This window comes from Lepidothrix coronata, unplaced genomic scaffold, assembly GCF_001604755.1.
Source record: "Lepidothrix coronata isolate B3197 unplaced genomic scaffold, Lepidothrix_coronata-1.0 Scaffold54, whole genome shotgun sequence".
NCBI lineage: Eukaryota > Metazoa > Chordata > Aves > Passeriformes > Pipridae > Lepidothrix > Lepidothrix coronata.
In genome coordinates, this window is record NW_016690234.1 from 418,417 (window position 1) to 434,822 (window position 16,406).

General features: G+C 48.3%; 1 protein-coding gene and 1 non-coding gene across 3 annotated transcripts in view; both read right to left on the bottom strand.

Moving 5' to 3' along the window:
- Positions 1-9,247, bottom strand: part of FBXO31 (F-box protein 31) — a 25,262-nt gene extending 16,015 nt beyond the window's left edge. The window contains exons 1-3 of one of the 2 annotated variants that reach the window (XM_017816175.1): positions 8,866-9,247; positions 2,158-2,229; positions 550-636 (exon numbers count right to left, since the gene is read on the bottom strand). In XM_017816175.1, coding sequence (XP_017671664.1) covers positions 550-636; positions 2,158-2,229; positions 8,866-9,247 — 541 coding nt within the window. The remainder of the gene's footprint in view (positions 1-549; positions 637-2,157; positions 2,230-8,865) is intronic. The other variant, XM_017816176.1, reaches the window with a different exon arrangement.
- A 434-nt stretch (positions 9,248-9,681) lies between these two features.
- On the bottom strand, positions 9,682-9,754 carry TRNAM-CAU. The gene has a single exon. It is a non-coding gene; the product is annotated as a tRNA-Met (tRNA).
- Between the last annotated feature and the right edge of the window lie 6,652 nt (positions 9,755-16,406).

The window sequence follows — 16,406 nt, forward strand, 5'->3', positions numbered from 1 at the left end:
GGTGCTTAAAAGGATTCACTGTGCAGGGAGGGAATTACTATGGGAACGCTCAGCATTTTTCCCTAGGAAGGGCTGTGGATCTGTCTGCAGCTCACCTGGATCAAGACAAAGCTCTTTACCAGTTCAAAGCTTATTTAGAATTGCTTTTGGGAGGCCTCACCAGGGTATCGGAATAATTTCCTCTAAGAAAGGAGTAATTCACACACAGCAGAGTGAGTGCTCCTGTTCTGGGAACAGAGACCCTCCTTTTGGCACCTGGTCGGGGCAATATTCTAACTCAGGACAATATTCTAACCCAGGACCCAGCCAGGACAATATTCTAACTGAAAGCACATCAAAGGGAGACCAACACACCTCACTGCCTGCCCTGCTCCCAGTCACCCCAAAGGGTCGGAACGCTCTAATGCACAACAGACAGAAGTGACTGATGGGAGCTCCCTGCTGTCCCAAGGTCCATCCCAAAGCCACTTGCTCCAAGCCACGCCACACTCCATGCAGCATGTCGTGCGTGCTCAGTGCGGGAAGCATCAGGCAGCAGGGGGTACGTACGGCAGGTGTAAACATCTCTGTACTCCATGTGCTCGTAGTCGGGAAGGATTTTCATAAAACGCCCCGACTTCACCCGTGGGTTTATACCTGAACAGACAGAGCAGGGTGAGTGCCAGCAAACTCTGCTCCACTGGAACCAGCACCAACCATTTCATGGATCTGGACCAACCACGCAAGAAAGTCCAACTCTCTCTTCACTTCCAGCTGTTTCCATCAGCCCCAGTCTCAGGTACAGCTGGTAGCAGGATTTCTCACACACAACTTCCATGTTCCAGATTCCCACACATAATTTACAAATGGCATCTAGTGAATTCCAAGTGGAATCAAGGTCCTCAAAGTCTGCATTGCTGCCTCAAGAAAATCAAGTAACTCCATGGACAGTAGCCCACGCCTTGGATTAGTTCTGCTTTCTAGCACTTACGCTCAGTTCCCTATTTCCCACTTACAGAAGCACAGTCAGTGGGTGCAAAAGTTAGTGAGTCCTGCCAGTAGTCCCAAATTACTTCCTCTGCAACTAAAAAGGTTTATGGGACAGAAGAGAAAATGGGGTGACACTACCAGGAAACTGTTCCACCGAGTGTCTGGGACAGGGCAAGCTGATGGATCCGAGCAGGAACGCCGAGATAGTGGCTGGCTATCTTTCCCGAAAGCCAGAAACAACTGCCAATCATTCCAGCTTTGGAATAACCATCACTAGTTGGGATTGCTGGATGGATGTGGACATCGACCTTGTACAGACCATCACAGAAGTGGTGCTCACACATCAAGTGTCACTCTGCTAACGGATTCCAAAACTACTTTGGTGCAAAGGGAGACTGAAAACATGTGTGAGACAGATCTGCTGAAGGTTATTAAATCAACAAACAGATTAGACTCTGGAAATCCCTCAATCTGTAAACAGTGAGAGCATTTAGGAAAGTGTTACATAGACTTTGCCCTCTTCTCATTCCCTAGGTGACTCTCACAGCTCAGCTTCTGCCTGCAAAGGGACAGGGAGGCAGCCTCTCCATGGATCCAGGCCTCCATCCAGTCCTTAGCCCACTCTGGTTTCCCTCATCCAGTGATGGCCCCATTCCTCCTTCCTGCAAGACAGAAGATGTGCATCTACCTCAAGAAGGCACAGTGGGGCTAAGGAGTTGGGGTCCCGCTCCCACAGACATTTCCAAAACACAGTGACAGCTCCTGCCAGGCTCTTCTCCTTCAGGAGCAGCCCAGAGGAATGCTCATCCCTTTCCTTACAGCACTCTCCCACTCTCCTATAACTGCGTCCTTTTACTGAGATCAAGGCTTAAAAAAAATACCCATTAATTCCTCAGCAAGACCCAAAAATGGCAAAACAGGATGAAAAACCCTCAATACACTTTATTATAAAATCAAATTACATGCTCTTTTCCCACCAAAGGACTGGGAGGCACAGAAATCCCAGCTCTTGGCATCTGCTTACTATTAAATGAGCCTCCAAATATGTCAACTTCCCAGACAAAACCCCTGCCAGTAGCAAGTCTGGCAACTTAAGCCATCAAAGCTTAATAAATATTCAGCATTTATATGCTCTCAAAACTGGTACTAAGCAAGGACATGCAGATTTATATCAGCTCTATCACTTACGTTTGGCGTAAACATCTCGACAGGACACTCCTGTGATCTCCAATTTCCTCAAGTTTTCACAGACTCCATATTCTGCAACAACACAGATAAAAGTGTCAACTCTGGCACAAAGGGATTTGTACCCAGGGTCTTGATATCCACAGCTTGAGCATAACTGGGATCTGATTAGGTGCTTTCTTGAAGCTGCCAAAGTAGACCAAAATCTTATTTCTGCTTTAAAAACAGAAACTAAACGTAATTCCACTATGGAATCCAACACATTTTACAAGCAATGCTTGCAACAAACACACCATAAGGCACAAACAAACACAGCAAAGTCACAGCTGCTTACACCTCAACCAGAAAGAGTGTGAAATGTGGGAGACGGCCTCATTCCAGCTGGGATTGAATGCCTGTTTAGATCAAATCACAACTGTGCGTAGTAATTATCTACTCCCACTGAGGTACCCAACAGGGAAAACTGCTTATTAGGATCCTAAAGAAAAGGTCACAGACTTGAAAAAGAATGAAATGGAGACATAAAACAGGCATCAGCATGTACAAATATGGTTACACTTGAAAGCAGATCAGATTGAGAAGGGGCTGTTGTACAGTGAAATGCCTTTGATTGCTACAGAACACCCCGAAAACAAAGCGAGTCAGAGACCTCAGAGCAGCTTTGAAGCAGAAAATGAGATTCTCTCCTTTCATTTTCAGGAAGTCAACGTCGAACTTCTAAGAAACTTCAAATAAAATAAAGGCAAGTACTAACATCTCGGTGCCAGAAATCCTGAGAAACCCAGAGGGAGGAGATGAGAGAAGGGAGATCCCAAAAAATCAGCAGCAACAAAAACTACCCTACTGCAGTGACCCTGATAGATCTCAGAACGGAAAACTGCCCTCGTTGACATCAAAGACATCTATAGCACAGATCAAAAGCACCTTTCCTCAGCAGCACAAACATCTGCCAGATATGTGACATGTGTGTCTGTGGAGACCCCCATCAAACCATTAAATATGAAACTTATCCTGGGTCGAGCATCCTTGAATTAACAATCGACTGTGGCTCTCAAACACCACCTAATGCTGGAAACCTGCTGCAAGTGAGAATTCAGCTTTCATATACAAGAAAAGCAGAAGTTTTCCTGAATTAATTCAACCTCCTCCTGCCTATAAATACACTTCCATGATGATAAAGCACGCACAAGGCTTCCTGCCAGCCTGCCTGTGGGGAATACACGTCCTGCACAACATCACTCTGGGTAAGCAGCAAGGTCAAGAAAGGTGAGAGTGGGCAGAAGGCACAGCAAACATGTTGCCCTTCATCAAAAGATGCAAAGGTCAGTGGCAGAATTCCTGCTGACTTCCATGGCCAAAGCCAGAGGAGCTCTAAGTGTTACCAGACACAAGGTGGGATGAGGAAGCACAGCCTGAGAGCCCAGAGAGCTCGAAGGAAAGAACAGCCCAGCACAAACAACAGTCAGTGCTGGGCCTCCGCCAGCTGAGTCAACAGAGACTCCTGGGAAACCAGAGCTCCAAGGCAGCCCGGGAATCCATACCCTCCCTGTGTGCCCATCCCTCCTGCCAGAGCTATCCAGGTTTTCCACAGCTGCTCTGCACGTGCACACACGTGGGTACAACATCCAAGGGACAGAGGGAACAGAACGTGTCCTCAGCTGATCGGAAAGTGAGAGCTGTTTGGAAGAGGATGGGAACACTGTGGTCAGAGCCTGGAAACAGGCAACTCTTTCCATGTAAACAAACACTGCCCTGGCCCCAGGACAGGTAAAATGTGCCCTTTTTGCACTGCAGGCAGATTGAAGTCAGTCACTGAAGGTGTTTGTACTGCACTGGAAAGGGAGGAGACACACGGAGCATCCTGCCTAAACTGCATCTCTAACAGCACTATGAGCACACTGACGTTCCCTCTTCCTCCAGAAGGTGCTCATTTATCCCAGAATACTTTCCCCAGACCTGTAAACCACTCCAAGCACAGGCTCAGTGCAGTGCCACGGCAGATCCACTACCAGCAGGTATTTCCAAACAACAGGGTGGGGTGGGAAGTAATTTGTTATCAAAGCTCTATCCCAGTTACACCCAAGTGCCTCTGATAACCTGCAGCACAATTTTATGAAAGCCAAACCAGGATTAAAGTGGTTGTAATTCAAATCTTTCCTGGAAAGATTCAGATTTCTTTCAAGTAATACCAAACTCCTTTAAAAGAATAATACAAAAATTTAGGATTTCTATATCGCTACACACTACTCGACATTACATATCCAAGGCTTATAAGGAAGTATTATCCTGAAAAAAAACAATCTCATCTTAGTGTGCTTTTAGACTCATTTTATAACTAGTTCTTATCTTGTTTTGGTCAGCAAACAACTACAGAGAGTGAAAATGCCACAGTGATGGCTGAGCTCCATAAGTGCATCACTCCAGCTCTTCTGACCCAGGAGCTGTTCAGACCATTTGATGAGGAAAAATCAGTCTTTTGACTCACAGTGCCTAAAAAAACCCTCCAAATACCATAAGCAAGAAAGCTGGCTGTCTCTTTTTAACCCAGAAAAGGGACATAAATTAACAGTAAGGACAGCTTCCAAATAGCTACAGAAAAATAAAACTGGTGAGATTTTCTTTACAGAGAATAGAAATCCTTTTCCAAGAAAGCTCTGAAGGGCTCGAGCTTCCTGGAAAATTCCACTTCAGTACAATTAAATCTATTTTTAAGGAAATGTATCTCAGCGCAGCAGCTCACTGAGTAAAGTATTTTAAGGAGTTAACAGTCACCAAAACTCACACATTAGAAAATGGCTACTTAATTCTGCTTCAAAAGCAAGGATGGAAATTGGTTTCCAAGTTCCCAGTTGACCAGCTGGAAAGCCTATTGGAGTGGGATTGTGAGGAGTGCTTGACTGATTTACCAAACACAGGGACACGGTGCTGTTTCCATGGTCACATGCACTGGAATTTAAAGGACTTGGAAAAGCAGCCTCCATTTATTATGATCTGCACTAATACTCTGGAAGTGTCACATACCCTGCCCTGCTCCAAACACTTCCAAGCCTCACATTCCCTCCTCCTCCATACGAGAAGCTGTGTTATGCTGAAGTTTAACAAACAAACAAGGCTCTTCCATCCCAGGCTGGGAAGAACCCCTGTGCTAATATCAGAGACCAAATTCCTGCTTTTTTTCCCACCTTTCTCAGCATGGCAATGCCAGGGAGCAGCTGCCATCTGTGTGTGGACTCAGAGGAAATTGGGATGTCTGGCAGAGCTTGACAGCCTTTACCACTGCTGAACTTCCACTGTGTCCTCTCTAATCAAGTCCTCCAATTATTCCTAGATAAATGCATGTTCACAAGGCTGGACATGAAACAGAGAGCACAGAAACTCACTGGATTATTCCAGTGACCACTGGAATGGAAGGTTCTCAGGTTAGCACCTCTGAAATACCAGGTAGATGAGTTTGGAAACCACCTTCTTGTTTCCAAAGTTGAACCTTCAGATTAAGACAGACCAAGTCCCCTCCCAGACACTTCTCCCAGTGGAAGGCTTGTATTTACCACTCCTGTGTGGATGCCTCGGAGTCTTGTGAGAGCTGAACTCCATCCAACAGTTCCCTCAGGGTGTAAAAATCACATACCATTCTTGTCCACAGGCACCTCTTTCCATACAACCTGAAGGTCAGAAACTCTAACCCCTTTGCTGACATTTTCCAGCAGGTCCAAAAGCCATTGGAAGTTGTTTTCACAAACAAAAGCCTTTTCATTCAGGCTCTAGAGCTGTTTATTCTGCATTACTGGTCTGCTCCCAGATGTTCTGCTGCACTTGCCCTGTTTTGGTTTAAGATGAAGGCAGTTACCATGTAAAATGGACTATCAGGTGTTAACCAAGGTAGGTCAGGCCACCAGCCAGGGTGAAATGGGCTTTAATTCTGCTCCCGCTGCAGAGATCAGCAATCTCCTATTTATAGAAAACATGGAAGTGACTGCAACCCTCTTCTTGCCAAGGAAGCAATTCAGAGACATTGTTTACCCCAAACAGTTGCAATGATAAAAGGACAACGGCCCAAACAGCCGTGTCAGTGTTACACAACTCCTGGTTACTCCCAGTGCTCTCCCAGTTCACAACCAGCAGCAAAACCCACTGTATTTTCAGACAGACACTTGGAATAACCACAGCGTGTTTTCAACACTAATCTACAGCTGAGTTGGCCCACAGCAGGGCAAGAACAACACACCAACACTCCATGGATCGAGGGCCTTGTCCAACTTGGGACACAGCCAGGCTGTTCCTTACATCCAGCGCTGCTCCTGTCCAAGATGAAGGTAAAAAATGGCCAAAACAAAGCACTGCAACAACCAGCTTCTCTCAGAGAAGCTACTCTCTGTTCTCTTTAATTTTAGGATTGTCCTTCCTGCCTCTTCACTGTTGTGCATTTCTGAAAACACATGTAGTTTTGCACATACAACTGGCACCAAGTTCCAGTTACTTCTGGAACATCACGGTGGACTTTGATGATCCTCGTGGATCCCTTCCAACTCAGGATATTCTAGGATTTCATGATCATCGGCAGAGTGAATAAGGCACCAATACAAGGGGCATTCTTGGAGGGGCACAAGTGCTCTCACCCTGTTTTCAGAACATGCAGCCTCACAACAAGACTCAGGCAGATACAAACACACCCTTTAAGTACTGACCTCAGCCAGGAAGTGGCTTGTTTTTGAGAAAGATTACAAAAAGTGATTACATTTTATGTTTGACTATCACACAGCACCAGTGTATGGCTGCACAGGAACACAGCACAGGGTTTCCTAAATATTGTATGTGTATTTATATACTAACACCTGATATATACCTATAAAATAATGCCCATTTTGATACTCACGTACATCCACTCAACGTGACAGTCCTAAGACAACAGTAATTACTTTCACTGCTGTGCAGAGCAATTCAAAGAACTACAAACAGCCTGAGAAGTCCAGATGAGGACCTGCTTGGAAAACCAGGACTGGTTGAAAGATTGCAGTATCAGTTTTCACGCGTGTAGGAAGTTTTCTGCCCAGGAACCTGCCCCTCATCTACTCAGCAGAGCTTGGGCACCTGTGGCACATGATCTTCCTCAGTCCCACCAGCAGCCCCCCAGCGTGCTCCCTGACACTGCTTGGAATGGGTACGTCGGGAAACACAAGAAATAGTGTGCAAAAAGAATCAAAAATTGGTTTATGCACCTCTCACCTGGTTGTTAGCTAAGGGCCTTCAGACAAAAGTGTAGTCTCAATACCTTCATTTCCTACCCAGTTTAGTTTTAGCCATACAAAGCCCACTACTTCCCTACATTTCAGCTGAGCTGTTGAACATTGCTTTACATGCTGGCAAGAAAATCCAAGGAGCAGACATGATAAATAAATGCATTTCCCCATCAGGCCTAATTTAGTGGTTACTTTAAAAGCCAACTTAGCTTATATTTAAAAGCTATATACATTTCTATATGACCATTTTGCCAGGACCATAACCTATTAAAATAATTAATCAGTGAAGTTTTGCAAACCATTCACCAAATACACAAACATCCATGAGGACTCTATGTCACTAGAGGAGTACAAGGAAAGAATTAACCCCATTTTATTAGCCTGTCTCCTAAAAACAAAATTAATTTATGGGGCAATGCTGAACTAAAAAATAAAAATGCTTCAGTTTACATTTTCTAGGTACAGCCTTTGTATTGTCCAAAGGTTCTTGAATACTGCTGATAAGGCATGAATTCATTCCTGCAAGGCTTCATGGATTCCAAGGGATCCCACTGCAGGCAGCCACTGACATACCCAAATCCTGCATCCCGATGCCCTCACTGGTATTAAGAACAGAAAACAAACAACGAGAAAATATACATGACTTCATGTGCTGGCAGCAGAAGCACCTGGCAGGATCACAGTGTTTGGAGAGATGAGCACAGCAAGGCAGACCTTGGAGGGTGGAACAGGCACTGGATTAACAAACAGGGGACAGAGAGCCACATGAGCGAGGATGAGGAGTAATGAGAGTGAGATCTGCAGCCTCACAGAGCAGGGCTGAGAAAAACCACCCCCAAAGCCTTCACGTTACTGCAGCACAGCATCCTTGCACCAGGCGCTCCCCGGGAAACACACACGCTAACCTGGGATTCCTCCACAATTCCCAAATGGATACTCTCTCCCAGACCTGCCCTCCTCCGTGCACCCACCGGTGTGCTCCCACGGCTCCAGGAATCCCAAGAGCCCCTTTTTTCCCTAGTGCAGGGATCGAGCATTCCCTGTTCTCGCTGCCTGCAACACCCCATCCTCAGGATTCACCCAAGGACACCCCACATGGAGGCATCATCTCCCAGGGCTGCTCCCTTCCCATTCCTGCCCTCCAGCTGCCCCCGGGGCACAACTCCAGACCGACGCCCTTCGCCACATGCCACCCTTTTGCAGCAAGTGCCACCACCAAGGGGCAGTGCCCACAGGACCCGAGTTGTGCCCTCTTCTCCGCCCTCCACACATGGAGCCCTGCGTGCCCCTGTCACGGCCCCACAGCCCGCATCCCCAGACCGTTCTGCATCCCTTAAAGACCCCACTCCACACTCTATCACCTTCTCGCACTCTCCCTCTCCTCCTGCATCCTCCAGGCCCCTGACCTCGCACTCCTGACCCCACCCCCTCTCTGCGCCCCTGGGCCCGTCCATCCCCCCGGGCCGGGCGGTACCTTCGCGGCAGCGCCGCCGCCAGATCGTGTCGGTGCGGAGGATGCGGCGGAAGGTGGTGCAGACGCGGGCCAGGCTGGGCAGGTCAGTACCGGGCAGGGAGCCGAAGATCTGCACCAGGAGCTCCGGGGGCAGCTCCAGCAGGGACAGCGGGGCCCGCCCGGCAGGGCCGGCCTCGACGGGAGGCGGCGCGGGCCGCCCGCCCTCGATGCGCTCCGCCACCTCCTCGTCCTCCGTGACGCCGCCTCCGCCGCCCGCCTCCTCGGGGTCAGTGTCGGTGTCGGGCTCGCTGTCGGCGGCCCCGCGGCGTTGCTCCCTGGCCGCGCCGCGCCGGCGGCAGCCGCGGGCCGGCCCCACTCCGCACAGCCGTGCGCACACCGCCATGGCCGCAGCCGCTGTGATCGCTCCGCCGGGGCGCGCCGCCGCGTCCGCCGCCGGCCCCGCCCACCGCGCCGCTCCGCCAATCAGCACCGCCCCCCGCAGCCGCCGAGACCGCCCACCGGCGCAGCGCCACCAATCAGCGCCGCCTCACGCGGCCGCGCCACGCCCCCGCCGGCAGCGCACGGTGCGCGGCCGCGGTTCCCCGGCGCGACCCAACCAGCGCGGCCGCCCCCTGGCGCGCGGGAGGACCGAGCGCACGGCGGGGCCGGTGCCCGGTAACGGGGGTGCGCTGGGGCCCGTTCCGAGCCCGGGGGTGCGTCCCCACCGCCCCGGTCCCGCCTCCTGCTGCAATTCCGTCACAAAAAAAAATACAAACACTTCCCTTCTCTTGGGAAAACCTTTCCGCCGGAGGGATAAGAAAAGGAGGAAACCATCTCTGCCCCGTGTGAGGATCGAACTCACGACCTTCAGATTATGAGACTGACGCGCTACCTACTGCGCTAACGAGGCTCCTCGATAAAAGCGCTTCCGCGCACTGCTCTTCTCCCTGCTCCGCCGGGCTCCTCTCTATGTTCCTGTTGTCGTCCTCGGCAAACTGCCTAAGAAACCTTTCCTTGCAAAAGGTTCTTTCTCTGTAAGAGACACCTGTTTGGGTTGTTTTGTTACGTTTTCTTTTGCCTTTTTTTTTTCCCAAATGCCAGACCTCACATTTTGTGCAAACACCTCCTCTTTCCCATGTTGTTCCACAAAAAAGGTCTTGGGTTTTGGTTTTGGGTGTTCGGTTGGGGCTTTTTTTTGGAAATGGCTCCTTTATTTCTATGTTGTTCTGCAAAACAGCTGCAAAGCATCCTTTGGGGTTCCTAAGCATCCTCATCCAGCTCCACTGGCCAGGAATAGACTGAGACGGCTGCGCTGACAACATGCTCGCAAGGAAATCGAGTTGCTTCCACATAATTAACAAAATTTAGAGCCAGCCTCGTTTGCCTCCCTGCTGTGAAGAGTCACTGTTCGACTGGGATTTCTGTGGTGCAATGAGATCCCCATGCTCAGGGAGCGCTCAGCAGAAGAGGGTCCTCAGCATTGCTGGCAGAAATGCTGCCCTGAATCCTAATGGAGAGGCCTCACCCCCAGTGAGGGTCCCACGGCAGCAGTCGCCATGACAATGGAGCCATGACAAATACCTAAATTGGCAGAAGACAGGAAAACAGACATTTAATTCATGCAGAAAGTCTGCGAACCTCACCCACGAGAATTGCTGCAGGGAGGGAGGCTGTTCATCTGCAGAGTGAGGAACTGACAGAGGATGAAGAAGGAACAGACCACTGGACATCATAGAATCACAGAACTGTTTGGGTTGGAAGGGAGCTTAAAGCCCACCTCGTTCCACCCCCTGCCATGGGCAGGGACACCTTCCACTAGACCAGTTGTTCTAACCTGGCCTTGAACACTTCCAGGGATCCAGGGGCAGCCACAGCTTCTCTGGGCAGCCTGTGCCAGGGCCTCACCACCCTCACAGGGAATGATTTCTTCCCGATATCCCATCTAACCCTGCCCTCTGGGAAGCCATTCCCCCTTGTCCTGTCCCTCCAGGCCCTTGTCCAAAGTCCCTCTCCAGCTCTCTTGGAGCCCCTTTAGGCACTGGAAGGGGCTCTCAGATCTATTCTCCAGACTGAACACCCCCAGCTCTCCCAGCCTGGAAACAGAGCAGAGGGGCTCCAGCCCTCAAAGCATCTCCATGGTCTCCTCTGGATTTGTTCAAGCAGCTCCATGTTCTTCTTACTTTGGGGAGCCCCAGAGCTGGACACAGAGCTCCAGGTTAGATTTTATGAGTGCAGAGAAAAGGGGAGAATCCCCTCCCACTGTTCACACTGTTTTGAGTCCCACCAGACAAGATGAGACGTTTGAGTTGCATTGGACAACCCAAGGATTTTGCCAAGGGTCTAGTGGGCAGCTCTGGCTGTCAGGGGGAGAATCCCCTGATTTCCAAGGATCTGGATAGCCATGCATATGGGGCGATCACATGATGAGTCTGGGTTTCCTGGCTCGTGGTACAAACAAAATTGCTACAACCCCGGGATGAGTAAATGCTTCTTACAGCCTGAACCTCTGCATTCCTCGCTCCGACACTGCCCACGTGCAGAATGACAATGTCATTTTTAGTAGTGTGCTAATCCTTTGGGGCCTCAGCGATGGACAAATTTAGTGCCCACATTTCTGATTAAGTTACAAAAAGCTGTTCCAAGCATCTAAAACAAGGCACATGGACCATGAGTCACCTAAACCAAACATCAACTCTTTGGAAATACATCTGTAGCTGTTTTCCATCTATATGGAATCACGTGGCTTGCCCCCCATGTTACATTACACTCCGTTGGTACTCAAAGGTTCTGACACAGCTCGAGAAGGCTTTGTCATGTCTGTTTGTTTAAGATCTGATGGATTCATGGAGAGGACAGGGAAAAGTACTGATGGCAAGGATTTTAGTGTGAATGAAACAAAAGATGTCCTCGGTGACATTGCCCCGAGCAGAAACTCAGCAATCTAGAGCACACACAGGCTTTTCCCTCATCCTGGTTCTATTTTTATCTGAACCTTATTCTTTCTCCTTTTCTTCTGAATGCTCTTGCTGTGCCTAATCACCTTAAAGCCATCTCTCCTGTCCCTCACCCACCTGACCCCCATAACCTTATCCCACAGTCATGGCTCCGTAGGCGCTGAGCCACTGCCCCATCTCTCATCAGTCAGACTTTCCCTTGGCCCACTGACCCCCTTTCCAGTCCACTCCAGCAGAAGGCAGGACAATACACCACAAATCCATGCCAATTCCCACGGAGCTCCATCGCACCATGCCTATTTCCTCCAGATAAAGAAGGGGAAAAGTCTGCCTGGCAGTGCCCATCTCTATCACACACTGATGTCACCCAGAGCCCAGCAAAGCCTGAGGCAACGTGACAAATCTCTCAGGGTGATCACATTTTCCCTTCCTATGGAGCAGAGTGAGGGGATCCCAGCCTTTCATCACATCAGAGAGGAGAAACCAATCACTGTCTCCACTCCAGGTTTCAAGTCCCAGACAGAAAAGGTTTCCAGTGCTGTTCTGGTGGAGCATCACACAATAATTTTGGAGGTTGGGCACAGCCAAGGTCCTCGGGGCCCAGAGGGCGAAGAGCTGGTGCACAACGGGGTGGTTATAACTGAACAGAACTTTCAACTTCAGTGTCTACCATGCTGTCATCAAACTACAAAATTGGCGCTTTCTCCTCTGTTACCAAATCCATTATCTGAGTCACCCAGCTTTGTTTGTGACAATAGAGAAAACAGGAAAAGTGCCCTATCATCATCTCCCATCCTCTGTGGCACTGTCTGAGCACCTTCCTTTGAAAACACTCCCAGAGCAATAGCCCAGAGCTTTCCAGTGCTGCTGTCTCAGGCAGGCAGCTTGTGGCCATTACCACAGGGCTCTTGAAAAAGGATGTACTGAAAGGGGAAATGTTATTGTTTCATTTCCCTCCAGCAATTAAGGAGCTGATGCAGCTCTCGCTGTAGTCAATTAGTCCTCACGCTCACTAAAGGGCTTTGGATTGGTCCCAAAGTTAGTGTCCTCATTTTCTGTAATCCTGGAAGTGTTTACGCCTTCCCAGGCTCTGAGTGGGGATGAGCCAGCTGATGGCACATCCAGCCAATAATAACCTGAACAGCTAGGAGAGAATTATTTATTTTCCATTTGGCAAGAGGGACAGAAAAGCATGGCAAGGCCCGCCGAGACAGATGAACAAACCCTCTCTGCAAGCCCTGTTTGCCACACAGAGTATTTGCAGCATGTTTTTTTGGCACAGGCCTGCACTGCAATTTCTGCTTCGTAATAAAAAACAAAAGGCTCCTCCTGCCTACTAAAACACTGCCTTCATCCTTGGAGGCAGGACACTTTGAAGAGAGAATATTTCAATAGAGAGGCCGAAGAATTTTGTTTTGGTTTTTGAAATGTACATATTTTCATCTCAGATATTCTTTCTTTGCTATTTTAAGCTGGAAAACAGCTCTTCTTGTTCTGAGTCTATGATTTCCCACCTTCTTACTTTCTGTCTGGACATTGATTTCAGCAGATTTTGCAGGATAAACAACAGTGGACAGGCTGGGCTCTTCAGGGGAAATCCAGAGCACTGCAGAAACACTGCTGATGGCTCAGGAAGTGGTTTACAGCCTCCTGCTTTAGAGGAGAACTTGGTGCCCTCTCTTTACTTGGCTACCCACTGCCAGAGATCAGGGTTATATGGGATATTGGGAGGAAATTCTTGGCTGAGAGGGTGGTGAGGTTGTGGCACAGGTTGCCCAGAGAAGTTGTGGCTGCCCCTGGATCCCTGGAAGTGTTCAAGGCCAGGTTGGACAGGGCTTGGAGCAACCTGGTCTAGTGGAAGGTGTCCCTGCCCATGGCAGGGGGTGGAATGAGATGAGCTTTAAGATCCCTTCCAACCCAAAACAATCCATGATTCTCTGATTTACGAAAGAGGGTATGATCCTTCTTCAACACACTGTCATTGCAGTGAGGAATCAGTGGTTCTAATGGTCATGAATGCTTGGAGTCACCCACTTTTTCAGCACTTCTACCAGAAGCAGTTGTTGTCCTTCCAGCTTTGGCCACGGTCCAGCCTGAACAATTTAGCCCAACACCTTCAGCAGCTCCATTCACAGAAGCATCCCCCTGCTCTAAAGGGATCACAGGACAGGCAGTCAGGAGCTGGAGATGATATTACTGGGTCGGGTGCTGAGCAATGGTTGTGCAATCCCAGACAGCTCACGGAACCTCTGCACGTGTCCTCCCACATCAGTACGGAGGGCGTTTGCTGCAGCCACAGGCTACGTAGGACTCAGTTAATATTTGAACACGTGGGGAATTGCTTAAATCCTGGGAATATTAAAAACCAGTGGAAGACCTTGTAACATGCTGTGTTATTCCACAATTTCCCTGCTCTGCCTCCCCCGCTCATGCTGTCGTTGCTGCTGGCCAAGAGGTTAGAAGTACATAAACATGACTTATTGTTGCTTACACCAGCTGATTTACCGTGTTCCCTCGTGAAACCAACGTCTCCCTTTTAGAACTTGATCCTGAAGCCAAGAACCGTTAGCTGGAATAGCAGGAACAGCAGGAGCTGATGTCAGAGTTATGGTACACGGCAATGCCTTGGGCAATACTTTGCGCAGGGGGAGTTCAATGAGTTTTTAGCCAAAAATTCTACGAAAAGGATGTTTTTGTGATGACAGGGCACACATTCATATGGTAGTTTGGATACATCACCTAAAAAAGTACGTCTAATAATCTAAAACATGTTATATTCCAAAAGGCTTGGGAAATATGTGGTCAGATAGAGGAGAGAGACTTCACTTTCTCAAATTACACTTTTCTTTCCCAAAGTAGAGAGATATTTTGTCATTCTCACCACTTCTTCCTAGAGTTCTCCTAACTCAGGAGGTGAAATTTGAAATTTGGGAATTTGTTCATAGGGTAGCCACCATCTTAAGGTAAATATAAGATGAAAATTTCTCAGAAGAGTTAAGGCAATGACAGTGAAAACAGTTCACGACAATTGGATTCTGCCTGCAAATCTGCAATAGCAGCTGGGTAATGGCTGCACACTGTTAAAAAAAACAAACTCACATTAATCTTTAGCTGAGCTGGATCGATAAGAACAATTTGTGAGAAAATAACTTGAGGGGAGGTATTTTGATTCAGGTTGAAATGCAAGTTATTGTCAGCTCAGTGTCCTTCCTTTTACTTTATGGGGGTTTCTCTCCATGTTTCTGGTGCATTTAATACTACTGACAGCTGCTGAGCTCACAGCCCCAGCCACTGAGTGCTGTCTTCCAGAAAGGTGCAGCACTGCAGAGGAACAGCTTCATCTGTTCACTGAAAAACTCTCTTCAGTCCTGTTGCACCAGAGAAATGAGGGGATGGTTTATAATTCTGAATGTGAAATACACTCACTTCATTGTGAGGCAGCTGATGTGGAGAAAAAATAGGAAAAGTGGGAGTTTTTCCCCAGGGAAATGCTGTGAATATCATCTAAGGTTTGCAGTCACTGTTCATACTGGCTTTTTAACAAAAAAACACCCCAACCTTGTGAAAGATAGAACAGTTGGGAAAACCTGGGGTTTTTTTACTTAACATTTAGTATAGCCTGGTATAGACAGGAGGATCTGAGCTGGAATCCAAACCCAGCCTGCTCTAACCTGCTTTGTAAGTTTGGGAAATCACATCTCCTTTGCTTCCTGAAAAACTAGGGCTGACAGGGATTGCAAGAGATTATTTATCCCATCCTTCTCCCTGAGATAAGAACGATTCTCCCTGAACTCTTCAGAACAGATGTTTTACTAATTTCTTGTTAAATAAAAATATCCAAAGGTGATTATTCCATTTTTTTTCCTAGGGAATTTGTTCTGGTGCTCAATTATTCTTACCCTTAACCCAATGCCTAATTTCTATCGCCATTTCCAAGATGTGTAAGCTCATTATTTCTCGTCCTAGTCCCACCACATGCAGAGAAGAGCTAATTCCCTCCTGTTCTGCAGCAACCTTTTGCATATTTGAAGACAATGCAATGTCCCCCTTCGGTTAAGTCTCCTCTTCTTCAGCCTAAATGCTTTGTAAATTGTTCTAAGGCCAGGATGAAAATGCTCTCTGGCTCAATTTTTAAAGGGCTCTGTTCCAGCATAGTCACTGAGTCTGAAGCAAAAGCATTTTCCGAAGCAGCATTTTCTCACTAGGGATGGGGAACTGTGCTGATCCCAAAGGCTATGTCCATGCTGTCATTCCAACTGCTCCTAACACCTTCCTCAAATCCAGACTCACCAACTGTCTGTGCTGTCGACACGCAGACATGGGTGAAGGCTGAGATGAGGAGGGAAAGGTCAAGCGGGTCTCAGTGTGGATCTAAGTTTCCTTCTCACAGTCTCTGCGGATTATTTATGAGAGGAACATGTGATAGCCCAGCCTGTCAGCAGATACTCTGATTGTGGCTCTCCCCAAGCACCATATGGATGCTTTCAGCCGGAGCTGCAGCCCTGCTAACAGGCGGTTTGTGGATGCAAACCACCCGACACACAGAGCTCGGAATTGTCAGCCCTGGCACCAGGACTCACCTGTACACCCCAAAAAGAACACTACATG